At 40.7% G+C, this 27,875-nt stretch overlaps 1 protein-coding gene across 1 annotated transcript; it reads left to right on the top strand.

The window, feature by feature from the left end:
* Positions 1-977: 977 nt before the first annotated feature.
* Positions 978-27,712, top strand: TMEM71 (transmembrane protein 71). Its single transcript, XM_061171838.1, has 9 exons — positions 978-1,047; positions 2,563-2,638; positions 3,859-3,919; positions 5,889-6,101; positions 7,571-7,743; positions 17,503-17,688; positions 21,276-21,351; positions 24,373-24,434; positions 27,630-27,712. Exons 2-9 carry the CDS (start codon positions 2,599-2,601, stop codon positions 27,710-27,712), a joined length of 894 nt encoding a protein of 297 aa, XP_061027821.1. The 5' UTR covers positions 978-1,047; positions 2,563-2,598.
* Positions 27,713-27,875: the final 163 nt, after the last annotated feature.

Raw genomic sequence — 27,875 nt, 5'->3', positions numbered from 1 at the left:
TACAGAGGACCCTCCCTGCCTTTGGCCATAACCTCAGGGGGAAAGGAAACCCCAAGAAAGAATGAGATTAACTTTTCTGCCAGCCTGATGACTGGTGCCTCAGAAGGGAAGTTGATTTACAGAAAACAAATAAGGAATCCATCTTGCACATCTGAGCTAAGGACTCAATTCTCATTATTTTTGTCTCATTTAATGCGCCAAGCCATTAAATTTATAATTGAGAAAGTTACAACTCAAAGAGGTTAAGTCATAAATCTGAGGTCACAGCTAGTATGGCAGACAGGGTTTGAATCTCAGTCTGTGTGACTCTCCATTACCCAATGCACCTCAGTGTTGCTGGAATATCTATTTCTTTTATCACTGACAATAGCAGAGATTTGTAGGGACCCAACAATAGCATCCAGCTCTTTAGCTCTACAAACACATAAATATAAAATTTTGAATGCCACTCACAGAGTTTCTTGGAAAGTCCAACCTTTGGTGGATCAACCTACTGGTGCTGCAGACATTTTCAGAAGATCAAGCTCTGGTATTTGATAGTATTCTCAATTTAATAGCATCAGTGCATGATCACCAGTAATGATTTGGACAAAGCACTACTATGTACTACACTCATACTGAAAATAGCCAGAAGATGATAAGCAAGAGGTGTTGCTTCTCTGAAAGTTTTCCTTATGTTCTCACAGCTGGGGTGACGAGTTAGCTCAGAAGAGCAACCCTCGAGTGACTGTGATGTATCCAGCTGGTCTGATTCACCCCCCACTGCTGGTCCAGGAGACAGCTTTCATCTTCACCATGTTCCTCAGCGTGAATGCCACTGACATGAGCCCCACAGGAAGTGTGACCTCATTCTGCCTCTCAGCAGAATGGTTACGCAGGCTGTTTTTAAAAGAAAACAAGAGCAGTTGTAGGCTGCCTTTCCCAAGAACTACAAGCTCTTCTATTCTAGGAAACAGCCAAAAGAACAAGAGGCTGCTGAAGACAAAATTTCTCTGCAACGGCCTGCACAGGGCAATGTGTGCAGCCATCTTTTAGGAAGAGGACAAGGTGGGATTTTCCTTTCTTAACAGACTTCTGCACCTGTTGATATGCTGACGCTATTTTCAGCTGAAGAACTGCTAAGTCCTGGATTTCTCCACTCTCAACCACAGGAAACTTCATATTTCAGTAATTTTTTTTTGGTTATTTATCCATTGGAAGAAGGGACTGGGAACTTTCTTTGGAAGGAATATGTATGGGCAGATTATTTTTCAGGACAGATGAGTTGCTTTGATGGAAATGGTAGATGCGATCTGTTTCTTGAAAAGTCTTAGAGCTGCAACTGAAGTCTTTTTCAGTGTTACTAATACTTGATTAACTATGAGTTAACTGTAGCCTGTTATAACTATTTGTAAGATGTAGCAGTAAGACCTTGCTTTCTGCTATGCAACTTGTTGGCTTAAAATTAAACTTGATGATTGGGAGTAACTAACATAGGGTAATTTGGGCTGGACAAAAAGTGAAAGGACAAGTGACATACTATTATGTTATAGAGCAAACAATATTATTTTATATTCCAAACCATTAAAATCTATGAATGTCTGCTTTGACTTAGAGATCTTCCAAGGAATGCCAGAAAGTTCTCCCGATTTCTCTTAAGGTCTCTGTAAGGTAGGATCTATATTGTCTAACAGGTTTAGTGTATAGTTTATTGAAAGAATCAACTTGAAGTTATAGAATTATTTGGGTTTGTTTTAATGTGTGACAGCTATGAAAACAATCCATTACTAGTTATCACATTTGAAAAACGTGGATAGAGGTGATGAATCAGAAAAGAATTTAGTCTTCCCTTACTATGCTACTAGGATAGTGATATACACAAAGTTTAATAGTCATTGGAAAGTAGATCTATGCCATGAATGGTAAGTGATCAAAGTTTACCTAATCTACACACTTGGATATGTGTTTAATTTGTAAGTGAGAAAGTAAATTATATGTTCAGGAGCACTGAGTTTTGAAATCTGCCCAGTGACATACTATTTTTAGTGCAATGCTACTTATGCTACTTAGAAATGTCCAGGGTGGTAGCAACTGGAAAAGACCACCAGCCCTCTCCGTAACTACCTGTCAATGGTTTGAAGTGTTGGGTGTTGGACACCAATCCCCTAGCATTGTTTGAACTTGATAATGAAGTTGATGTGTGTTGGATGATGAAAATACATCTATTTAGAGGGTTCTAGAACCAATCTTTTTTTTCTGATTTCTTAATCAAATAATTAATTTTTATGATTTTATTTTGATTACAAGTCAACCTTTGTAAGTCTAGTTTTCCTGAATAAAATGTTGTGCTTATTTAGAGAAAAAGATTATTTACATGCACTGAGCGAGACAATGGAAAATGTAATCTAAAATCGTAGAGGCAGACACAACCTCCGTGGTCCTTCAACCCTGCCTTCAATCCCATTTATCTCTGTACTCTTTCAGTAAACAAATCTGACTAGTGCAATTAGTAGATGCCATCTGTTTTGGCATCATCTTTCTATTTTTAATACGTAATCCACCTTTTTTTAATGTCTTCTGCAGAAAATCTGTGAAGTTTGAACAAGCAGCCTTCCCAAGATGAACCGAATATCTCAACTGATGTCAACACCAGTAGCAAGTAAATGTAGGAGAACTGCTCTGTGCAATTATCTTTTGAACGATTAGACTTCTTTTAGCAATTTCCTTGCTTTGATTTTGCTGATACTCATACCATTAACCATCTGTCAGTAGCTTGTGCTTCTTAAATGCCAGTGTTCACTTTGGCAATGATTTTGACTTCATTTCTTTCCTTGAGAGAAATGTGGTATTTTTCCTTTTAGTAGGAAAAAAAAAAAAATCACCATTTTTTGATGCCTGTGCATAAATGTGAAAGGGGATTGTTTATCAGTTACTATTAAGATGCAAAACGGTTGGTCTGTAAAAAAATACCGAATGATTTTGATAGCTACTTGCAGAAAATGTGGGCGTTGTTCAAACGGTAGTGGTTTCAAATTTCTTCCTTCCTCTTGTTATTTTCTCCCCAAACCCTGCTTCTACCCTCACACTCCTACAATTTTCTCCTTCAAATCCACCAACCCAATCTGAAAGTCTAAACTCCTTTCTTTATCTTAGATATTTATTGTCAGTAATGGAACCAAGTTTCACTGAACCTGTCTATTAGAAGTATTCACACCATTACTATGTAATATAAAATGCTGCTTTAGAGTTTAGAATATTAATCAACTACGACTCTCCCCAGTTGAAATCTGTTGCCATGCCTTTGGTTAAACTGGAACATGAATGAATGCATACTCTATTTTTTAATTAAGAATACTCACAGGCGTCATACATTGGAAAATCATTTATATAAAACAAAACTTTATTTTTTTCCACCACGCGTCTCCTGCTCATTATTTTGTAATGGAAGTGCCTTCAAATGCACTAATGAGAGAGAATCTAGGCAGATGATTGAATTCCTCAAATGACTGAGTAAACTAAAATAACCAGAACTTTGGGTAGTTGATTTGGGTTTGGGACAGCTTCACGTAAGATGTTTTCTTCCTCCTTTTCATGAGTCAGTTTGATGCTAATGGCATATTATTGCCTCATCCGAACTAAGGAACCTCTCAAGGAGTGTTGAGTGAGAAAAGAGACAGAAGATAGAAGCCCCTAGATTATGTCTTGCTGCCCGTAGAGGCCTGGTGACAAGTTGTGCTCGTCCTGATTCACTGGATGGCTGCACCAGTTGGAATCTCTGCTGTGGCTGCAACGTCAGCTGTTCACACCCTCCACTGTTTGCAATCATGCATGTTGATGCAGTGTGATAAATTTGTACTTCTCTCTCATTTACTTATGCAGATTCTTCCCGGTCTGAGAAAGAATACGCTGTAGAGCTGTCTCCCTCATGCATTTTCCCAAGGTATTCCATGGGGCTTTTTGCAAGAAAAATCAATCAAATTCTTTCTGTATGCATTACTTCGTTGTATTCTTGGCTTAAAAATATTGGAAAATCCCTGGCAGTCCAGTGGTTAGTACTCGGCTCTTTCACTGCTGTGGCCTGGGATTCAATCCCTGGTCAGGGAACTAAGATCCCGCAAGCCATGTAGTGAGGGATATATATATTAGTTTTAGGTTTCATCCAGTTTTGGTATGGAGATATATTTCCAGTTCCATGCACATACAAATTGCAAACTTGCCTAACCTAATAATGGAGTTTGGGAGGGAGGGAGGTGAGTGTGTGGGCAAACGTGAATGGTTCGTTTGTTTGGTGAGTGGAGAAACTACCGAATACCGATGCATGGTTACTTTTTCTCAATCTGATGTTCTCTTAAATATGCTTTTACTATCTCACTTTACAAGAGCCACAAGGGTCTAGACCAGTGCACAAGCCAGCCAAATGTCATGCTCCACTAAAACTTGTAGAATCTACCATTTTGTTCAAGTTCTGCAGTGAAGTCTCTTTTCTTTTCATTCCTTACTTTTTTTTTTCTTTTCTTTTTTTCTGCTTTTCTGTCTGCCTTTTATTCCTCACACAGGCATCAGCCAATGTTTCCTCTAGCATTTTGTGAAACGTGCCAGTGGTATAAAGGGATCATGCTTTGATATTAGAACCTGTCCCTTTTTGTAAATTCTAGGCCTCCTACTACTATCAAATGCATCAGCCAAAGATGAACAAGCAGGTCACGTGGAAAGAGCACATGCTTTAGAGTCAGAAAGACCAGGGTTCAAATCTTAACTCTGTCACTTACTAGCTGTATAAAATACCTAATTTATTTGCCCTTCTGCATCTCATTTTTTTTTTTTCCTGCTGTACTATGAAGATAATAATACTTAGCTTTTAGGGAGGTTTGTGAAAAGCAGATAAAGTGTGAAGTATGGGCCAGGCTCGTAGTAAGTTTTCCATAAATAATATCCATTTAAAATAGTATTTTGCTAACTTTAGTGCATGTAATAATTGTGAATAGGTTTTTTTCTTTGATGGCACCAGTTTATTTTTTTAATTTTTTACATTTTTTATTGAAGTATAGTTGATTTACAATGTTGTGTTAGTTTCAGGTGTACAGCAAAGTGATTCAGTTATATATATTCAGAATATATATATTCTTTTGCAGATTCTTTTCCCTTATAGGTTATCACAAAATATTGATATTGCTCCCTGTGTTATACAGTAGGTCCTTGTTGGTTATCTATTTTACATACAGTATGAATAAGCTTTAAACTTAAAAAATTTTTCAGAATTTCAGTAAAGCATGAGGCATGAGGTTGCCTTTCAACCATATAGACATGTGATTGTTTTTCAAACCTAAGACATATACAGATTCACCCAACTAAGTAGAAGACTTGCCTGGATAGCAAATCAGGGAGGGTAGCTATGCAATCATTTGTGTGGTTGACCTGAGGGAAATTGGCAAAAGCCAAAAAGATCTCTCTGACTGCATGTTCTCCTATAATTCATATATGTCTGGTGGTTGTGTAGTTATGATTTATCTATTAGAGTGACAAGAGTAAGGGTATAGCATTCAGAGGGTTATTCGAAGTAAGGGTGGGGTGGAGGAGGCTCTGAGCTTCCAACATCCCACGTAGGCTGTTTTGCAATTTTTTCCATCCAAGGGTGAGGGGTATCATATGGTGAAGAAACTGATTAGCCCCAAGTTTTCATCAAAGTGTTTAAAACAGAAAGAAACACTAAACGTGCTGTAGCTCAATTGTCTCGCAGGTAAAGAGATGAAAGTCAGAAGTTTAAGAGAGACAGTCTCAGGGGTGCAGAAGTAATTGGTAGCCAGGAATGCAAAGAGGTGGTTTTCCTTCACAGTGACTGGAAATGTGGTTTTTGTGCGACTGACTGAACCGGATGGAGATTGAAAGGTCTTCTCTCATTCCCTCTTCAGTTTTGCCTGTGATTTCCTGGATGGTGACAGTTCCTTTGAGTGCTGCACCATAGATCCCCTGACAGGCTCCCACTTTACCTGTCGCCGAAGTCCCAGACTCCTCACCAATGGCTACTACATCTGGACCGAAGACAGTTTTCTCTGCGACAAAGATGGCAACATAACTCTGAGGCCCTCCCAGACCAGTGTCCTGTACAAGGAGAACTTAGTCAAGTAAGTAGAGGAGGTTAGGTAAAAGGATCTGAAGTCCAACCCAAACGTTAATTATTCATTCATTCATTTGTTCATTCAACATCGTTTATAAGGAGCCCATTACTGCTCCAGATAGTGGAAACACACAGGCTCCTAAGGGGCAGGGGTGGCCGACGTGAAAACAAAAGAAAGTAATGAAGCGATACAGGTGCCGGGAGAGAAGCCTAGATAGACGGTAGCAGAGGGGAGAAGGAAAGGAGGCCCATTTTATTTGGAGCGACAGGTTAATACAAGCTTCCTAGAGATGAGGATGATTGATTTGAGTCTTGAGAGGTGCAGGCTGTTAGTTAAGATAGATGTAGGAAAGAGGACTTCCAGAAAGAGGGAACAGGCATGGAGTTCTAAGATACCCTGAAACAAAGTGAGAGGAACGGCACATAGTTTGGGAGGGCTACCACTTAGGGTGGAAAGGGCTGCTCTCCCAAGAGAGGAGACTAAGCCCAGAAGCAGGGCTGGATTGAGGAGGTTACATTCCAGCCTAAGAAGGTTGGGCTTTATTCTGTAGATAAAAGAGGAGCTATTGACAAATTATCAGATTCATCCTTAGCAAGATAACACTGATTACAAGGTAGAAGATGGATTGTTGGGAGTGTGGATGTGTGGGGAATCAAAATCTTTTGGAAATGCAATTACCAAATCACGTCACCACCACCCCCTTCCCCTTGACATACTTCAGTGATCTCCCTGTGCTCTTATGTTAAATTCCAACTCCTTCACATAACAGTCAAGGTTATTCATTATCCGCCTTCTTTTTACCTTTCCTGACTCATTTCCTAGCACGACTCAATATGGGCCTTCTTGTTCATATATCCCAGAAAGGCTCCCTTGACTCCAGATTAGCAATACCCCTCCTGGTGCTCTCAAAGCAGCCTCGGTTAATGCGGTCAGAACACACATCCACAGAGCACAGTAATCAAGGGCAGAGAGGACGGAGCCAGACTGCCTGGGTTTGCACCCCTGTTATGTCACTTACTAGCTGTATGACCTCAGACAAGTTCTTTAACTCTTTGTGCCTCAGTTTCCTGATCTGAGAAATGAGGTAACAGTAGTACCTACCTCACAGGGCTGTTCTGAGGATAATGTGAGTTACTATATGTAAATCACTAAGAAAGACACCAGGCACATGACGAGGTCAGTGAAAGCATTAGCCGTATCTGCATTATTTTTGCCTTTCTCCCATACTAGATTATGAACTTTTTTGACCCAAGGTTTTGTCTTTTATCTCAATATACTTGACATTGATCCAAGCACCTGGCACACACAGAAATTTAAGAAACTTCTCTGGAGTTAATGGAGGAAACAAATGAAATGAGCTTCACGGACCTGGGTGGTAGAGATGTGCCCTGTGCATCCATTTTCACTAAATTCTCCGCGTTGACCCTGAGTTGACTCCTACTCATTATTCACTTGCTACTTTCATTTCTCTCCAGAATATTTAGAAAGAAAAAGAGAATCCGCCGTTCTTTTTCTTCTCTCTTCAACCTCAGTGCCTCTGAATCTTGGCTGCATGGAAGCATCTTCGGTAATGCTGACTCTTCCCCCAATGAGGACGTCTGGTTGGAGGGGGTCAAGAGGCTGGAAACAAACCATTGCAATGAAAATGGTGAGTTTGAACCTCGTTTTCCATGGTGAAATTTCCAAATGGGCAGTAGCAACCATGTGGTCCTGGAGCAATGTAAAATCCAGAGACAACAGTCATTTTGATGTAGAGGATGAACCACGTTTTAAATATTCACCTAAAGTCCCCTCCATGCTACTTATACAATCCAAATGCATTTATCTCCATGTCATGCAAAATAGCCTAATTTCAACGTGTAAATTATTAAGTTGATAATACCTGGAACATATTTGCACATCTCCAATGGATCTTTTCCGTACAGGATTTGGGTGGAGAAAGAATGCTGGAATCAAGGTTCATGTCCTAGTTTGGGTACATTGTGATAGTTACTTAACTTTGCTAAGTCGCAATTTCCTCATTTTTAAAACAAGATATGTATACATAGTTATAATAATGTAATACATATATATAATATATTCCTGTTGAAATATATGTTATATGTATAATTAGATATATCATTATACATATTATGTAATACACATTATGTAATATTAATATATCTAAATATGTATGTATAGATCCATATATACACATATGTATGTAAACAGTGATGGGAATTCAAAGCCTATCTTGAAGATTAAGTGGAACAATGAATGTCAGGCATAGTTCAATGTCTGGTACTCAATAATTTGCAGTTATAATTATTTTTAGTACTAGAATGGAAACCAAGGGTATTTATGGGGCACCTACCATCTGCTAGGCACTGTGCTAACACTAAGAATAAAAGGGTGAAAACAAATATAACCCCTGTCTCTAGTTTACTGGGGCAGGGGTGTGGTGAGGCCCGGACCTTTGTTAAATAACTGCACAAATATAAAATAATAATTATGGCAAGTGCTATGAAGAAAAGGTATCTGATGTCCTGGGAGATTTGACCCATTCAGAAACTCAGGGAAGGCATCTCTGTGGAAGTGGCGTTTGAGCTCAGTTCTGGACAACGAGGGGGGCGTTTGGGGCAAAGCGGGAAAATAGGAGCATTCTGGGCTCAAGAGACAGAAAAGGCTAGGGTCTGGGGAGTCTACTGAATAGGTTTGCTGGGTGAGGAAAGACCACATGCATGGTTTAGGAAGATATTCCGTTTAAGTTCCTTTAGGACATCCCGGGGTGAGTCAGAGGGGCGGTCTGAGTTCGAGCTATACGTCTGTGAGCCATCTCAGTCTAGGTGGTCACTGAAGCCGTGGAGTGGATGAGATAGATCAGGAGAGAGTAGAGTTGGCTAACAGAGAGCCTAGAACGGAATTTTACAAATCCAAACGTTGAATGGGTGAATAGGACAGGATTAGCCTGCAAAAGAGATAGAGAAGAGGCATCCAGAGAGGCGAGAAGAAAACCAGGAGAGTGGCGTGTGATGAAAAGCAAGGGGAAACAGTGATACGGGAGGGAGGGAGTAGTCAACCGTGGCAAGTCATGCCCCAAAGTTAAATAGGATGCGACTTGTATCATCGACCTGGAGGTTGTTGGTGGCCGACTGGAAGAGGCAGAAGAGAAGCAGAAACAGGGTGAGGAGAGTATGGGGGCAACGCAGTGGAGGCCTGGGGTATTGAAGGCTCTTCAGGATGTCTTCCGGGAAGGGAAGGAGGGAGACCAGGTCCCTCACATACACGCATTGCACCTGATCACACTGATCTGTGCTGTTTCCTAAACACCACGCTCTTCCTCAGTTCTGCCGCTTCACTCCTGTTGCTCGTGTGCTGGGATTCGTTCATTCATTCATTCATTCATTTGTTCACTTGGAAGATTTTATTGAGGGCCAACTAGGTACCAGGCATCGTTCTACACACTGGGACGTATCGGTGAACAAAACAGACAAAACTATTTGTTCACACGCAACTTGCATTCCTTGGCAGGAATGCAGTGACGTAAATTACGTAGCATGCTGGAAAGTGGTAAGCAGTGTGGAGCAGCAAAGGAGGAAGTGATGGGCATTTCAAGTTTAGGTGGGGTGACTGGCATGGCCTTCCTGAAAGTGACTTTTGAGCACTGACTTAAACGTGGGAGTGAAGCATCTGGGGAGAAACAATCCGGGCAAAGGAAATGCAAGTGCAAAGGTTCTGGCCTAGGAGCCTGTGAGGGACTGAGTGAGTGAGGGAAGAGAGGTCAGGATCTCAGAGGTGTATGGGTGGGAGCCACTGTGGAAGGACGGTGAGAGCTGTGAGACCATTTCAAAGGCTTTGCTCTCCGCTCCGAGTGAGAGGAGAAACCGCTGGAGGATTTTGAGCAGATGAGTAACGTGATTCAGCTTACATTTTGAAAACATAGCTCTGGCTGCTGTGTTCAGGTTAGATGTAAGGTAGGTATAGAGGGCAGAAGCAAGGAAACCAGTGAAGAGGTGTCAGAGTGACTCAGGTGGGAGAGAATGGCAGCTTGAAGTAAGATGTTAGCAGGGTGGCGGTGAGAATGGGAAGGATTCTGGATACATTTCGACGGTAGAGCCAACAGGATTTGCTGACCTGGGCTGAGAGAAAGAAAGAGAGCAGTCAAGGGTGCTTATTATATGCTAAGCACTTTACGTTCTGTCTTGTTTATGTTATTTATGTATTATATTATTATTTATATATTACCTTGTTTATATACATTATCATGTTTAAACACCTCAAAGTCCCCTAAGAATTAGGTCATGTTATCATATTTATTATCATTATGATAAAATTGAAGTTCAGGGTTAAGTAACTTGCCCATGTTCATTTAGTTTATAAACAGCAGAGTTGGAATTCAACCTAGGTCTGTCTAGTTTGAAAGCCCAGCCTTTGTTCTATTGCCAGTAAGGGTTTTCCTCTCCTTTCCAGCATATACCTCATAGCCCAGGCCCAAAGAGCAAGCAAGAGGAGTCACATAACACAACCATGTAATAATTTAAAGATATGGTCCTTACATGTCCACTATTTTTCTCAACCTGCTTCCTGGGCAGACAGCTCAAATACTATATTATTTTTGTGAAAGCTCTTTGATTTGTAGTAATTATAGATTCATAAGAAGTTGAAAAATAAATAATACAGAAAACACCTGTGTACCCTTCACCCAACTTCCCCTGCTGGTAAAACTTACTCAGTAGTACATTATCGAAACCAGGAAATTGACATTGATGCCAAACCATTAAGATATCACCAGTTTTTGTGTGTGAATGTGTGTGTGTGTGTGTGTGTGTGTGTTACACTAGATTCATTTAAAAAAATAGAGCGCTTGTTAAATGAAGAAACAATTCCTTATGTTAACAAACTAGTAATTAAACTGAGTGTATCCTAGTTCCCCACAATAACAAGGATGTATAAACAGGACAAAGATAAGGGAAAGAGGCAGGGTTGTGGTGGGTGAGCCTGGAATGATAGACTGAAGATATCTGAAGAAACTTCTGCGCCATGTTGAGGACTTTGGATTTTATCTAATCGATCAAGGATATTTTAGAAGCCTATTTTATTTTATTATTTTTTATTGAAGTATAGTTGCTTTACAATGTAGTGTTAGTTTCTGCTGTACAGCAAAGTGAATCATTTATACGTATACATATATCCCCTCTTTTTTAGATTTCCTTCCCATTTAGGTCACCACAGATCATTGAGTAGAGTTCGCTGTAGGTTCTCCTTAGTTATCTATTTTATACATAGTAGTGTATATAGGTCAATCCCAGTCTCCCAGTTCATCCCACCCCCTCCCCCCTTGATGTCCATAAGTTTGTTCTCTACACCTGTGTCTCTATTTCTGCTTTGCACATACACTCTTTTTGATATTCTTTTCCATTGTGGTTTATCATAGGATACTGAATATAGTTCTCTGTGCTACACAGTAGGACCTTGTTGTTTATCCATTCCATATCTAATAGCTTACATCTGCTAGTAGAAGGCTCTTAAGCAGGGCAATGACACAATCAGATTTAGATGTTTAAAGATTGCCTTTACAGCACCATGAAGTGAAGATTGGATGGAGGTACCTAGAGGGAACTCAGAGGCAATTAAAACCAACTGGCACACCAGGGATAGTGGTTCTGGAAATAGAGGGAAGAGATTGAAGGAATCTTTTTCGAGGTAGAATCGACACGCTGGTGACAGATCGAATGTAGTGATGAGAAAGTGGGAGGAATCAAAGAAAACGGATGTGTTTAATTCGGGGAACTGCATGAAAAGTTCTGCCTGTCACCAAGGCCTGGAAGACAGTCTGGCCGAGTGATGAGGACGACGAGCTTTTGAGCTGAACGGACCTAAATTCAAGTCCCTGAATCACCTTCTCCAACCTGAGTGTTCTTGGGGAAGTTAGTTAACAATTCTGGTCTTCTATTTCTATGTATATAAAATAAGAAAAATAGTAACATGTGGAATTGTTGTGAGGATGAGATGCAATAATTCATGGAAAGGACATATTAGCACAGGGTCTGGTGTCCTGCTCAATATGAATTAGCTCTAAAAAGGCAAAAAGGAACAGATTGGGATCAGGAAAAGAGACCCTGAATTCTGTTTCTTATGAGTTAAATTTGTAGTACTTATGGGAAGTGGACAGATAGCCAGTAGGGGTTTGGAAGTGTAAGAAAAGAGGTCAGGAGTAAGGAAGGATCTGGATATTGATTTGGAAGCCAGTATGAGAAGTAGTAGAGGTCTTTGGAATAAAGGAGGAAAACAAGTGGATGAGCAGAAAGGAGAGTTAAGAAAGGGATTTAGGAGGTTAAACAGAAGCTCCAGTAATAATTATCCCTAATAGTAATGAGTGCTATGGACCAGCACCATTGCAACAAATCCATTATGTTATGTCATCACTTCTCTCCAAAGTCTATGAGGGAGTATTAGTTGTGTGTGTGTGTGTGTGTGTGTGTGTGTGTGTTAGGAACACAATGTAAGATTTACCCTCTTAGCAAAGTTCTAAGTATACAACACAGAATTGTTACCTATAGCCACTGTGCTCTACAGACCTCTAGGATTCATTCACCTTGTGGAACTGAAATTTGGACTACTGAAATCATGCAGCATTTCTCCTGCTGTGTCTGGCTTATTTCACGTAGCACAATGTGCTTCAGGTTCATCCATGTTGGTGAGGACGTGGAAAAAAGGGAACCCTTGTGCACTGCTGGAGGGAATGTAAATTAGTACAGTCGCTATGGAAAACAGTAGGGAGTCTCCTAAAAAAATTAAAAATAGAACTACCATGTGATCCAGCAATCCCACTTCTGGGTATATATTCAAAGGAATTGAAATCAGGATCTCAAAGAGTTATCAGCATTCCGTATTCATTGCAGCATTACTCACAATAACAAAGATATGGAAACAATCTAAATGTCCCTCAGCAGATAAATGGGCAAAGAAAATGTGGCATATACATACAGTGGAATGTTATTCAGCCTTATAAAAGAAGGAAATCCTGCCATTTGCAACAACATGGAGAGAGTATTATGATTATCCCCATTTTACCGAGGGAAAAACTAAGGCAGATTAGATACTTTTCATGGGGCCATGCAACTAGTAAGTAGCATAGGCTGGCCTCAAACCGAGGCATCTTGAGTATGTGCTCACTGTGCTACACCCAGGACAGGCACTGTGGGGAAAGTTTCTCAGGCTCAGTAATTGTGGCTCACGGGCCCAGTTGCTCCGTGGCATGTGGGATCTTCCCAGACCAGGGCTCGAACCCGTGTCTCCTGCATTGGCAGGCAGATTCTCAACCACTGCGCCACCAGGGAAGCCCCATAACTCTCTTAATTTCACTGTTCTTTCCTGGATACTAGTATACAACACAATCAAAACCCCCTTGCCTTTTAAGGGTGGGCTGCGTCTTCCTCTCATTGGTAACACTGCTGCAGGACTGGTTTGCTTCTGCTGACCTATCTTATGCATTTGGAACATCCATCTCTTGGCCCTAGGCTGACTTTCTGGAACACATGGGGCAAGTCTCTTCTTGATTCTAAAGCAACGTTTTCCCAAAGTGTGGGTGAGGCGGCAGACGCCTCTAGGACACAACAGTAGTCAATGTTGAATCTCTCAGTGAGACAGAAGCTCTGACTCCTCTTCCAGATCTCACCATCTTTCTGATAAAACCAAGGAGAAGGGCTCAGATTAGAGCCTCAGTTGCTTTAAGACTCTTGAACACTCACTACTCTCTTTTAACAAAGAACAGGCTCAGAGCTTTCCCCTACAAAGGTATTTAGTGCAAATTAAATAAGGTCTCATTTTCACTGTACTTGTTTTTATATTTACTTTTTCTTTAGGGCATTTAAATGATTGATATACAGTTTCCTTTAAAGTAAAAGACTAAAGTGAAACAATTTAAGAAAATATGAAATGGCTAGGAGTTAAGAAGGCTCCGGGATGTGGCAAAAATCAGGAAAATGATGCTTGGATGCCTAAAGTTTGGGAATCATTGTTCTAAAGGCAGAGTTTCACATATTTGTAAATTAACATCTTGTTTTCCCATAGTTGCCTCTTCAAAATATGTCCAAACAACCTTAAAGCAATTGGACCACAGCAGCACCGCATGTGCATGAGGTATCTTGTTAAAATTCTCATGGTTTCCAAATATCTTCTAAATATAACAAATCAAACCACCCCCCTCCAAATCAGTAATTAGTCAACCCGGGTGCGCACACACACAGGACTTTGAAAGCTCTCATTTCTGCTGTCAACTGTAATCAAATCTTCCCCAGACTTCTTATTTTCCGGATTTACCCAAAACCCTGTGACTTTTATCAGCAATTTATTTTCCTCTGGAAACGTCGCCGAGTTAGAAGACTCGAGAAGAATTCAAAATTAAATTGTTTTGCTGTTTTCTCTCTGGGCAATGGATGCAATCAAAACTTACTTCCTCTGATTTTCTTTTGCTTCATTTTTCAGGCTAAAAATGTTTTTTTGTTGTTGTTGCCTATTTAGTTTATCCTTAGCTCACCCCTTCCACAGCTGTGTCGAGACACCTCTCCTCATTAGCTGCAATTCATTCTTTAGCCATGGCATTCTGTGGCTCCCCAGGCCCAATAGTGCAATTTGGGATGCATCCCCAGAGCCGTGAGTCATGTTGATAGAGGATCTAGGGAGGATCTAGGATTCATGCAGGGAGGACGAATCAGGACTTCCTGCTCTATTTCTGCCAGTCCCAAGAAAGAAAGACAAGATGACCTCAGACAAGGCACCCTCGCCTGAGGTCTGCGATTTTCTCTTGATCTAGTGCCTCTTCCGTAGATATCTTTAATGGCAACATCTGTATGTCACTTTGTGTTTCCCTCTAGAGCAAACAAATGCCCATTCTACATTGCAAGGATAGGGAATGTACTCCGGAGAAATGGATTCATCCTTTTAAAACAGGAGTCAACTACCCTGACTTTGAATAAATCAGGAGGAACAGAATGAAATTAATATCTTCAAATATAATACCAAGGAACTATTTACTGAAATGTTTTCTGCATTATGATTCTTTCATTTATTATTAAGGTTAGAGGGAAAAAAATGTCAGTGAGGGGAAGCGTGAATTGGGGGCAAACCGTATCTTTACAGAGATGAAAATTCCTTGATCATTTTTTGTTAAGATTCTTTTGTGGTTTCTCTTTTTAATGTCACCTCTTTTTGTAGAAAATTCTGTGCAATATTTCCAGTATTCTACATGAGATACATTTTTCTTTCATCTCACTCTCAGTGGCAAAGCGTAAGTTCAACAGAGCAGCCTTGGATGACAGCACAGGAATATTTTTACTGTTGTCACATCCTCAACCATATCTCCCCAGATCTTACTTCAGTGCCATTCATGAATATATAATCAGCCATGAAAGTTACCAGTTCCTTCTCACTTCCATGTTAATTTGACCACGTAGCTTCCTCTCTTTTTTTAAAACAGCTTTATTGAGGTATAATTGATATATGCAGATGTATGTATTTAGTGTGTACAATTTGATGAGTTTGGACATTTGCAAACCCCCCTGATACCATCACCAGAGTCAAGGCAACAGACATCCAACACCTCCCAGAGTTTCCTTGTGTCCCTTTGTGGAGTTTTTTGTTTCTGTGGGGGGTTTGGGGGAAGTCTGTTTTTTGTGCTAAGAACAAAAAGCGAGATCTCCCTTCTCAACACATATTGAAGTGCATAAAATACCTCACTGACACCTATAGCCACTATGTTCAGCAGACCTCTAGAACTTATTCATCTAGCATCACTGAAACCTTATACCTGTTGAACAACTCCCCATAGCCCCCTCCCCCCAGCTCCTGGCAGCCACCCTTTTATTCTCTGCTTCTCTGATTTTGACTATTTTAGATACCACGTGTGTAAGTGGAATCATGCAGTATTTGTCTCTCTATGACTGGCTTATTTCACTTAGCATAATGTCCTCCTGGTTCATCCACAATGTTACAAATGGCAGAATTTTCTTTACTCATTTGCCTATTGGTGAATACTTTGGGTTGTTTCCATAACTTGGCTGTTGTGAATAGTGCTGCAATGAACAAGGTCCAGGACCTCCTCTGCAACCTGATCATTACTGGATGCTCTGCATGTTTCACTTTCTACTGTTTCCTTTTTCTATGGCAACCAGTAGGCATGCTTCTGCAGATTGCTTTGTCAAGAGGCAGAAAGTCGTGGGTGGGAGGGTGGGAGGGAACCTGCAGGGTTGGCAGGAATTCCCGTGTCCAGAAGCATCAGTTCATTAGCTCAGTATCCAGGCCTGTCCTGTGCATTATAGGATGCTTCACAACATCCCTGGGTTTTATTTCCTTAGATACCAGTGACACCCCATCCCTTCTCCCCTGCTCAAGTTGTGACAACCCAAAATGACTCCAGACATTGTCAAATGTCCCCTGGGGAGAGAAATTACTTCTGGTTAAGAAGCACTGTTATATGAGGACCCCAAGTGTCTCTTGGAATTCCACAGTCATTCCCAGCTTCCAAAACGGGGAGGGGCCTCTCTCCCATCTCTCACTGCTGAGTGAGCACTTCAACACACCAGGTACCTCCTGTTACACTCATGCTCCAAGTTGCCCTCAGGATAAATCTTAGCTCCTGAGTGAGTGTGACCCATGAGGCCCTTCGTGATTTGACCCCCTCTTAGCAGTCCAGCCGGAACCATCATCCAGGACTTCCTGTCTGACCACATAGGAGGCCTCCCTCTTCTGGGAACCCGCCACGTTCTCTCCCAGGCTGATGTCTTTCCTTCTCCCCCTCTCCCCTCCCCCCTCCCCCCTCCCCCCTTCCCCTCCTCCTCCCCCTCTCCCTCCTTCTCCTCTCTGCCTGGCCTGCCCTCTTCCTGCTGTCTCTCTGGAAGCACTCCTACTCATCCTTCAAGCTTCCGCTTCAGCACTCACACACTCCCTCCTAGGCTCCATCTGGACACCTTCTGCCAGGCTTCCACATAGCGATGACCTCGTTGCCTCTTAGCTGTGGGCTTGTGTGCCTGTCCCTCTCCAACTGTGAGTGGGGCACAGCAGTATCTACTTTGACTTCCAACTCCCAGCCTCTTGAACTGTGTCCTGTGTGCAGTTATACAATAATTCTGCATTGAATGAATCAACGGATCCGCCCGCCCCAGGGCTCATGAAGCTTTTGCCTTCCCCTCTACCGTGGCTCTCCTTCCTGAACTCTGGCTTGGCATCTTCTCTGGGGCTGTCACCTGTGGGCTGCCTTAGTCACTTTATGATCCAGACATGCCATGAAAATGGAGGTTAGGAAAAAAGTATCTCTGCTCGTTCAGTTCCAATTCTCTGTCCTTCTTGAGACTATTGTTATGATCATTAGTCACCGAAAACACACACACACACAAACACACACAAGCACTGATCCCTTCTGCTTTTCCAGGAGGTGGTTTTGACTGTTCTCTGACGGATAACTGGGAGTCGGAGAAGCTAAATGCAGAGTCTGTGAAAACCTCCTTTTCCAGCCATGTCACCTCTCGGAGTCCCGGAGAAAACTCCCACAACCTGCCTCCTCAGTCCCAGTTCACAGCTTCTGAACATTTCCAGGAAAACATTTTGGATCATCCAAGTGAGTTTTTTTTTTTTAAATCTTTGCCACACCCAAATAATTCTTCCTTTCAGGGCCCAGAGATGCCTAATGTCCCCTTAGGTGCTGGTATCAGCCTGTGCCCATGTGATGCATTCGCAGAGAAGGTGATTGATTTGGAGGTGTTATCTTTGAGGCACCAGAAGGACTGGGTTTGCAGTGTTATTTATTTTTTAAAAACCCTGAAGACATTTGGCAAAATGTTAAGCTTGGCTAAAGCGGAGTCGTGCGTACACAGGTGTACATTATTATCATCTTTATACTTAGCTGTGCATTTGACATACTCTATAAGAAGAAAATGAAGGGAAGAAAGAAAAGAACGTCCTTTCATGCTATGCCCCCAGCAAGGAAAGTCAAAAGATATCAAGGCATTGGTATTTCCTGTCAGTAGTAAATCTGAAATAAATTCAGCAAGCATCTCCCTTAATCTCTAGCTTGCTAATATCAGATTAATCGTGTTTGCACACAGTGTCACCTCAAGGCTCTATCTTCAGTTTGCCAAGGTTCAAAGTCCAGTGCCCATTTGTTGGCTGGAACTCAGAAGCAGTTTATCCAACCCTCCAAAATTTCATCTGTAAATGGAGATAACCATAGTGCTTACCTTGTAAATGACTAAAATAATCTGTGTCAAGCACTTAGCATCGTGTATACTAAGCACTCCAAAAATGTGACGTTATGATTACATAAGATTGAGGTTAAACGGAAAAATAATATCTTCTCTTTGTTTGCCTTCCCCAAATCATGAATATTTATTTCACTGACCACTTCTACTCCCAAAGACCAATATGCTCTGCTTTATTTTGTTCCCAGTGCAGCTATTAGATAAGTGTTGAGGGTTTTTTAGTTCCCTAAAAAATGACAGATGACAGAGAAAGCAGTGTTTATTTTTTAGACGGTTTCCCGGTGATCAACACCTACTAAGGCTTCACAGCCACCTCCTCCAGGGAGTTCACCCTGTTTTCTGAGGAAGAGTTGTTAAGTGACCCCTTTTTGTGTTCCTCCATGCCCGTTTCCTGCACTGAGCTTGCATGTTTACTTTTGTATCTCACCCATCATGCTGTGAGCTCCTTCAGGATGGGCACCATGTCTTAGGCATCTGTAGATTTTAAACTTACCCAGGTAGTGCTTGGCACAGAGCAGGGGCTCCATGACTGTGGTGGACCAGTTAAGTGTGCTATCTCCATTTTACAGATAAGAATACTCAAGTTCTGACAGGTCAAGTAAGCCTCTGTACGTGTTCTTTGTTGTATCTAGAATGTCTCCCACGGGCTATACCTGGAAGACCCCTACTCTTTCTTCAAGGTACAGTTCAGAGGAGACCGCTTCTGTGGGGCCTTCTCTGCCCCCTGCTGGGGGGTTGAGGTAGCACTTGGCTTCCCTGAGATGCCATAGCACCCAGCGCCGTGTAGCTCTCTCTCTGTTGACGCCATCTTCCTTTGCCTCACCTGGCTATGAAGCCCTGAGTGGACAGGGTCTCCATTTGATTCTATTTTATCTCCTTCACATGTAGGTTTTGAGTGTGCAGGCTGTTTCAGGTGATGGTTCATATGCTAGGGATATAGGCGCACATGGCATCATCTTTATCACTCAGGGCTTTTTGAGTTCCAGCGGATTGCAATCCAACTCAAAATGGATTAATCAATCATTGAATGTATTGCTTCATATTATTACAAATTCCAGGCAAACATTTCAGGTTTCTGTCAGTCTCTACAACTCTCTTTTCTTCTGTGTCAGCTTCACTCTTTAAAATGCTACTTACTACTCCATGGTAGTTCCTGCTGGTTCTGTACCTACAACTTCCCATGTTCAAGGCCAGCAGAAGGAGATTATTGGCTCCTCAAGTTAGGACAAAAGGGCAGGCTTCCTTGGTTCTGGAAGGGTCCCATTTACATGGCAAAACCAATCCCTTTGTCAATAAATATGTAAAGCTCCAAATGGCTTGGAGTGGATCAAAGACTGGGAGGGAAATCAGTCTGTCCATGGGGACCATGTACTAGGAGAAGGGGAGAGGGGGCTTCCCAAGGAAAATATGGGCACTGCCACCAAAGAACAGCAAATACGTGCCGGCTATTCTCAGTAGTCTGGTGGGGAATTATAGAGAAAGAAAAGAGCAATTTTAATTCAGTGTGAAAATGTTGTTGATGGAGACAGGCCTGAGGTATAATGGGATTATAAAGAGGGAGAAGCTAAGGGCCAAGGGGGAGTTGAAGGCATCCAGGAAGTCTTCTTGAAGGAGGTTACACTTGAACTAAGCCAAAATCAATGCTAAGTGAACGGCTACTGATGGAATGAATCAATGAATACCTTGTCCACAATCACACAATGCATATCTTTATAGAACTTGAATTTAAACCCAATTTTCCTTCAGTATTCAAGTCTAGTGATCTTCGCAGTCAAGCTAGACTTATTTCTGTGAGAAAATGGGTTTCAAATTCTACATGAAATCAGAGGAGGCTAAGAATAGAAACACACTTTAGAAGGACGGTTGAGTGTTCAACTGAACCCACAATAACTTATTTAAATCACAGTATACATGAAATACTGTACATTTGCAGTGACATCATTCACAACTGCTATATTTTGCATTGCCAGTCTCCAGTGTTCTGCCCGCATTATGGACTAAGTAGGTTTTTGTTAGCTGACTCGATCTCCATTCAGAGCACAAATGGCAAAAATAAACGCGTTCATAGCTCAAAGTCATTCCAAGTTTTAAACAACTATTTAAACAAAAATTGAGCTTTTGAAGCATTTGGCAAAGATTAAGCTGAGGTTTGTTCTATTTTCCTTTAGATCTTTATGTGGCAATCCTTAAACTAGCTCTGATTTCTTTTAGGTGATTAGAATAATACTCAGGGTCACAACTGGTTTAACTCTTCCATTTATAACTTCTGGAGGATTTGCAGTCATTTCCACTGTGGCTTAGTAGCACTGAAATATTTTACGATAGCAAAGAGTTTCGTAAGGACGGATAGTTCAGAATATTTATTCTCTTTTTCTGCCCTTTAGAGACTCCCAGTATGCCAAGTTGCCGTTCTCTTTCCCTGCCCCATTTTAGGCAAAACATGGTGTTCTGGCTAGATGTGGTTTTTCAGTCTTGGCTCTGGCACCTCATAGCTGTGTGACCTTGGACGAATTTCATCATTTGAAATTTGGTCTTCTCATTTGCAGAGCTATGATAATGGTTCCCGCCTCACGCTTTTGTCGTGTTGATGAAATGAACTGATGTAGGAAAGCTCTTTGTGAATCATAAGTCACTCCACAAATTTGAGGCATTAATATTATTATCAATATCATCCCAGTTAGATTTCTGACATTAGCATAAATTCTAAAAAGCCTTTTCCCAGCATTAAAGTAAAAGGCAAGCCCCAAACTGTTTATGTAATGTAATCATTTATTTATTTTTTTAGTGATAGGACAAAACTGATCATTTTCAGGAAATTTGTAATGAATGGCCCTGTACAACATTTGATAATTTTATCTTATTACTTATGACAAATTACTTGAGCTGACATACCTTTGAAAACCATGTTTTTGAGTTCTAATTCATTTCTTTTTATTTTTCCTATTAGAAACCAGTTTGTTACGAGAGGTCTCCTTTCGAGCAAATCTGTTTGCTGCATGCTTAATTATTTCTGCCTGTGCAAGGTAATTCACATTTTATGTTCATGCAGTTGTGTTTCATAATTAATGAAGCTGTAATTGATTGATGATTTCCTTGCCTTGTTCCGCAAAGCATTTTAGGTAGCTCTGTGGTTAAGATTTGTTCATTTGTCTGTCCATTGCCTTTTTATCTATCATCACCTCCCTCCTCCCATTATCTCACAAAACATACCAAAGGCAGTGGATCTTGCTAGAAATTGGATTTTTACCATGCATTATCCTTTGTTTAAATCCTCAGTGACACCCTGTTACAGATACAGTCTAAGTAACCCTACTTGGAGTTCAAGGGCACGTGAAGTCCCCATTGGGACTCCATCTTTCCCATTATATTTTTATATCCTCACATAAAATGTCTCCTCAGCATCTCAGAGGACATAACGCTCTTGCCTGGTTATAGGCACGTTTCTGTTCTACCCTCTGTCCAGCGTGTCCTTCCTATTCTTTTCTTGCCCAAGTCTCCAGGGCGGTGATCAAGTCCCATCTGTGCTAAACCCATTTGTGCCACAGGGCCTTTGCTCTTGCTATTTATTCTACCTACTACAGTCTTTTTTCTTCTGGAGAAACAATAACTTGTGCCCTTAATTCTTTCTGGAATCTGTCCAAATGTCACATTGTCAGAAAGCCCTTCCCTGACAACCCTGTATAAATAGAATACCATTCTCTATCACACACATCTCACTTGGCTTTTCTTCAGAGCATTTATCACCACCTGACCTATTACGTGTTCACTTGTTTAAATGCTAATGATCCGTCTTTCCCTACAAGATTGTAAGCTCCTTGAGAACAGAGACATTGTGCTAGGGCCTCATCGATACTTGTTGAAACAATGAAACAGGGATGAATGGTACCTCCTGGGGTCTTTGTGGTCCTTGAACTCCAGTCAGTAAGTGCTGCTTCCTCTCAAGTCCCTCCAGTGGATGACCAAGTATCTCACATCACATGGATCACTTGGGGGAGTTGTATTTTTAAATACAAAGCCCTGGATCCCATCCCTTGAGATACCAATTTAGATCGAGTGAGAATCCGTACTTTAAAACAGCTTCCCAGATAATTATGAGGTTTGAGAAGTATTTTTAGATCATAATGGAACCAGAAGAACACAAAGGGGTTGGGGGGAGTCCTGTAGTTAAAAATACATTTGCAAAATTCTGCATTATATATCCCAATTTGGAGGATCACAATGTGTATTAGCATAATAAAGTCTCAGTGAAATAATGTGGTGAAGAAACCTGTTTAGCTTTATTTAACTTAGCTTTTCCCCAACTTAGCTGATCATGGACACTTTTCTTTATTTCATAGGACTATTAATAAAGTGTTCCTCTTAGGTTAATTTCTGTAGAAACTTCTCCCTTAAGAGGAGAAATTGACTCCCCATCACTTGAGTTTGAGCTACGTTTGGAAACTTGCTTCCAAGCAGTAGTGTTTGGAAAGAGGGGGAAAAGGAAACTTTGCAGTTGAGAAAACTGACAAATGGTACCTCAGATGATGAAGGTCAGCATCAAAAGGGATGAGTTATGTTGATGGCATGTACCCTTGATATGATGAGAATGGCACTTCACCTCTAGGGTCTTCTGAACCCCAGTCTAACCATGAGAAAAACCCAACTTGGAGAACACTCTCCACATTATCTGACCAGTACTCCTCAAAACCGTCAAGGTCATCAAAACCAAGGAGAGTCTGAGAAATCGTCACAGCCCAAAGGAGCCTAAGGAGACATAATGATTAAATGTCATGTGATATCCTACGTGAGATGCTGGAAATGGATCAATTAGGCAAATACTGTAAAGTTCAAATGAAGTGTGGAGTTGAGTTATTAGTGATGCACCGATGTTGGTTCCTTATAATTATGGCAAAGGTACCATGTACTGTAAGATGCTAATAACAGAGGAAGATGGATGTGGTGTATGTGAGAACCCTTTGTATTCTTTTTTGCAATTTCTCTGTATATCTAAAGTTATTCTAAAGTAAAAAAGTGTAGTTAAGTAAATAATTGGTTTTTTAAAAAAGAACTATTCCTATGGGCAACAGCATGGATGAACCTCATGGATATTATATAAGTGAAAGATGACAACAGAGTCTATATGATTGTCAAGAAAAGGCAAAACCAATCAGTTACTATAGATGTAAGAATAGTGGTTAATTTGGGGGGATAAAGTTGGAAAGATCAACAAAGGAAACCTTATGGGGTGCTGGAAATATTTTATTTCTTGCTTTGGGTGATTGCAAGGGTTTATATTTTTAAAAAACCCAAAATGTGCACTTTATATGCTTTAGTGTACATTTGCTAAAGCTCAGTTTTTAAAAGTTTTTAAAATGCCTATGAAGACATGTCTGAGAAGACATTTGTCAGAATTTAATAATGAATGCTTCAGGGTGGTGGGAGTTTTTTGATGACATTTTTCTTTTGCCTTTGTATTTATTTGTAATCTCTTTCAATATTCATATTTTGAGCACAAAAACTATAAAAATATTATTCTTCAAAAAGAAGAAAATCCACTCTGTGATACAATCATCCATCAGATTGACAAAAACCCAAAAGTTTAACACCCTCTTTTGTCAAGGTTATGAAGCAGTAGGCATACAAATTTTCTCCTTTTTTTTTTCTAGAAGTTTTATACTTTAGTGGTTTACATTTCAGTCTATGACTCATTTTGAGTTAAATTTTGTGTTAAGGTGTGATGTCTTTGTATAGGTTCGTTTTTCTGCATGTGTCTAGACAATTATTTTGGCACCATTTGTTGAAAAGACTCTCCTTTTTCCATTGCATTGCTTTTGCACTTCTGTTAAAAAATCACTTAACTTGTATCTGTATGGGTCTATTTCTGGAATTTCTGTTCTTTTCCATTGATCTATATCTCTATCCTTTTGCCAATACTGCAGTATCTCTATTACTGTAGTTTTATAGTAAATCCTAAAATCATCCATCTATGGTAAGTCTAAAAGAACATCTCATGTGTTGGAAATATACAATTAGTTTGCTAAACCTGAGCAATCCTGCTGTTTCAGATGGTTTCTGGGAGGAATCATAGCCAGTGTCTTCACATGCTCCTTGGTGATAACCATTGCTTGTAAGTAACCATTTCCCAAATTACTGCTCTGATTCCTGTATTTCATTCCAGTTTTGGGCATTTAAAAATACTTTTTCTTTCTCCTCCTAGATGTTGTCAAGTCATTCTTTCTCAGCCTTGCCAACTGTTTCAAAGCCACCACCTGCGCTTGGTAAGTGTCGCCTGTGTTAGCATCATTTGTACAAAGACGACCACAATCTGATATCTGAGAATGCTTTCTGCTGAGTGATGGATGGCCGTGACTATGTACAAGAAAGGTCCTGATTATTTGTCCTGAAGAATACTTTCTATTACTGCTAAGATCTGATAGTAGTATTAACCTGTCTCCTAAATTCCTACACCAAAATAGATAGAATTAGTTTTTAAGGCAGCAAGACTTAGGAAATAATATGAATTTTCAATTTTTAAATAGTTTTTAAAGAGCTTTTATAGATTCATAGCACTGTACCTCATAAATAGCTCATATTAAAAGGCTTTTATCTTAAGAGTTTCCCAAAGAGCTGGCAAACTGCCCGTGAAATGATCTCAGTTACAAACTGTGATTTCTCCACCATCTCTCACCCACTTAACGATCCCCCTATATGCTGACTGCCATAGTTCAGCATATTTCGAAGGGTGACTGGGGTCTGGGTGAGGTGCTCACAGAATCTCGAACAGCCTGCAAAGCGCCATCCCCTTGCAAGATGGATTGTGTTAATTACCCTCACTTTAATATGGCTGCCAGAGGTCGACTTCCAGAGCTTGGAGGCTGAGGTCTGCAATTCAAATTAGTTTACTGGCCTTCTCTCTTGACACTCTGTTGCCCTATTTATGAAATTTTTCTGTTAATTCTGAAATCACAGTGGGGCTTAGTGAAGATTTATTTTGTTTTGGACTCCAGCCAACATTGATTTACTGTCACGCTGAGCGATGTTTCCCTTCCTTTCCCGGCCTTCCAGGTTTCTAGGGGCGAGCATCTGGTATAGCTAAGTTTTATTTAACCTGATAGTTAGAAAATTGGGTCCTGAGGTCACCCGAGAAATCCTTATTCTTTAGTTCTTATAAATTAATGACATTTGTTTAAAACTTTTCTAAGATACCCACTTCTCTCCCTCTAGCTACGGGGCTGTGCACAGGCGTATCTCACACGAGGTTAACCACAGATTTGCACGTGTGCTCAGCTTTTTGGGCTGAGATGTTGCACCGGTCAGGACTGGACTAACCTATAATGTCTGAACAAAAGACTTTCATCCAAAGAGTCAGTTTGTAACCCAACTTTCAGAAGTGTCAGATGGTGAGAATAGTAGAAATCCGTTTTCTTTGGGTTTTAAGATGAATATGTACAATTAATCAGAACGACAAGTATCATCTTTTTAGGAAGCTTAATGAGGGCGGAGTTTCTCAAAGCACGGCATGGGGACATTTGCTCTAGAATCAACTGGGGAGCTTGTTTGAAAAGAAGAGGAATGGATCCTGATTCCAGACCTTCTGAATCCAAATTTCTGAGGAGGTCTTTATTATTAATAACCTCCCCAGGAAATTCTTTGCACATTAACTATGAAAGTCTTGGAAAGATGGTTTGTAAAGCCTTTACCCCTTGATTTCTAAAGTGGCATCGCTTAACCTACTAAATCTTTATTGAGAGTTTACGATGTGTTCTGTGCTGCACTGGGTGTCCAGAAATGCTCAGCAGACATTTATGGAGTCTCTACTAAGGGTCAGACACTGTCATTAAGTGCTAGGGTTACAATGCCAAGGCCTCGAGATTTCAGAGTCTAATTAGAGGGACATGTAAAGGGCAAGGTGAAGTTACATTTTGAATGTGATAAGTGCAAGTACAGAGTTAGCACACAGGCTATGGGATCACCAGGAATGATGTTTGGCTAGACCAGGAGAGGTAAGGAGGGTGGGCAGGGAAGGCAGGCTGGATAAGCCAGTATCTGACCTGCAGGTGTTATGTCACCTGTTGCTTTAAGGGCATCTCCCACTGTTCTGTGCTCCTCTTAAAAGAAATTAGATCAAGACCAGGATGATATTTCCATCTTAAACACTCTCAGCTACAGCCTCATTTATGGAACAAGATCACTTCTTTGATTACTTGTGTACGTACTTCAGCTTGTTTTTCTCTCATTTCCTCTCCATTTTTTCCCGTTTCCTGCCCACCGACCTCATATACACACACTCTTGCATTCAAGATCTGTGAAAACAAGGACTATTGACTTCATTTCTGTATCCAATGCCTTGAAAATAGTAGCTACTCCATAAATATTCATTGAATTGAATGTATTTGCTGTCTCTTTTCTTAAAGTACTTCCTTTAGAGCTAAGAGCTCTGCTCCTGTACATTAAAGATTTTTCAACCCTCTTCCTCATATATAAACATATCCAGAAACCAATAGGCCAAAGACATGGTTATTAACTTCAAGAGTCAAGAACGACTCATATGTCTCCTCCAATAATCAAGGAGGAGAAACTACGGGAATGGCGGACAAGCCCTGAATTCAGTTCAACAAACATTACGGAGCAGCCCCCCCACACCTGTCCGGCGCTGCACATAGTTAGATTAGATAAGATACCTGCTCTTCAGCACTTTATAATTCTCAAATCACATCCCTTTTCGTACCATAATGCAATTCTTACTCAACCACCTTCTTGGTTAAATATGAAGTCTTCAAGTTTGGGGACTGTCTATACTGATCACCATTGGTTTGAAGGTCCCTTTCAAATGAAGTCATCAGAGGTACCCCATGTCGCCAATAACGTGTTAGCATCAGAAGTGTCCATTTTACATTTATGACATCATAGTAGCAAAATGGGCAACATCTCTTTTCTCTACTTCTCCATGAAAAAATATATGTTTGTACAGTTGGTGAATGAACGAATCAACTTTAGAGAGTAGAAATATGGGGAAAACTCACTTGTTTTTTGGGGAGAGAAAAAAGACAACATAAAATAGTAGTTAACTAAGTACCAAGCTGGGATTAGGGACAAAAACCTCTGTAGCCTGTCCCAGGAAAGGGGGAGAACTGAGAACTAGTAGGAGGAAAAAGAGCTGGGCGCCACTGTCCTAGTTTTGATTATTCAAGGTAGTTGTGTTTGTGTGTGTGTGTGTGTGTGTGTGTGTGTGTGTGTGGTCATGCAGTAATTCAAGTAGATACTGCATTTTCTCATGTATGTGGATGGATTATGCATTTCTTTCCTCCTTTCTCTGACCTAGGTTTGCCAAAATTTGACAGCCATTCAGGAGAGCCTCTGATGAATGTCTTCAATCTGAATATCTGGAAATTGTCCCATTTGTAGTCTGCTTGGAATCAACTGTTTTATTGGAAAGAGTGAACAAGTGGATAATTGAGAAAAAAAAGCATTTTAATTTGGTTATGTGGTTTTTTAAAAAATCTCAGTTTTGGCCTCACAATGATAATATGCTCATGAAAATAATATTAATTTGTCTTCCCTCTGCAAA

Source organism: Eubalaena glacialis, chromosome 17, assembly GCF_028564815.1.
Source record: "Eubalaena glacialis isolate mEubGla1 chromosome 17, mEubGla1.1.hap2.+ XY, whole genome shotgun sequence".
Taxonomy (NCBI): domain Eukaryota; kingdom Metazoa; phylum Chordata; class Mammalia; order Artiodactyla; family Balaenidae; genus Eubalaena; species Eubalaena glacialis.
The sequence above is the reverse complement of the archived record's forward strand: the minus strand, read 5'-3'. Positions and strand labels throughout refer to the sequence as shown.

What these genes read in the sequence shown, in the direction of transcription:
- TMEM71 (XM_061171838.1), top strand. Translation starts at nt 2,599, where the DNA reads ATGAACCGAATATCTCAACTGATGTCAACACCAGTAGCAA. An exon ending in GATGTCAACACCAGTAGCAA is followed by an intron (nt 2,639 to 3,858) that starts GTAAATGTAGGA and finishes TTACTTATGCAG; the next exon opens with ATTCTTCCCGGTCTGAGAAA. An exon ending in TACAAGGAGAACTTAGTCAA is followed by an intron (nt 6,102 to 7,570) that starts GTAAGTAGAGGA and finishes ATTTCTCTCCAG; the next exon opens with AATATTTAGAAAGAAAAAGA.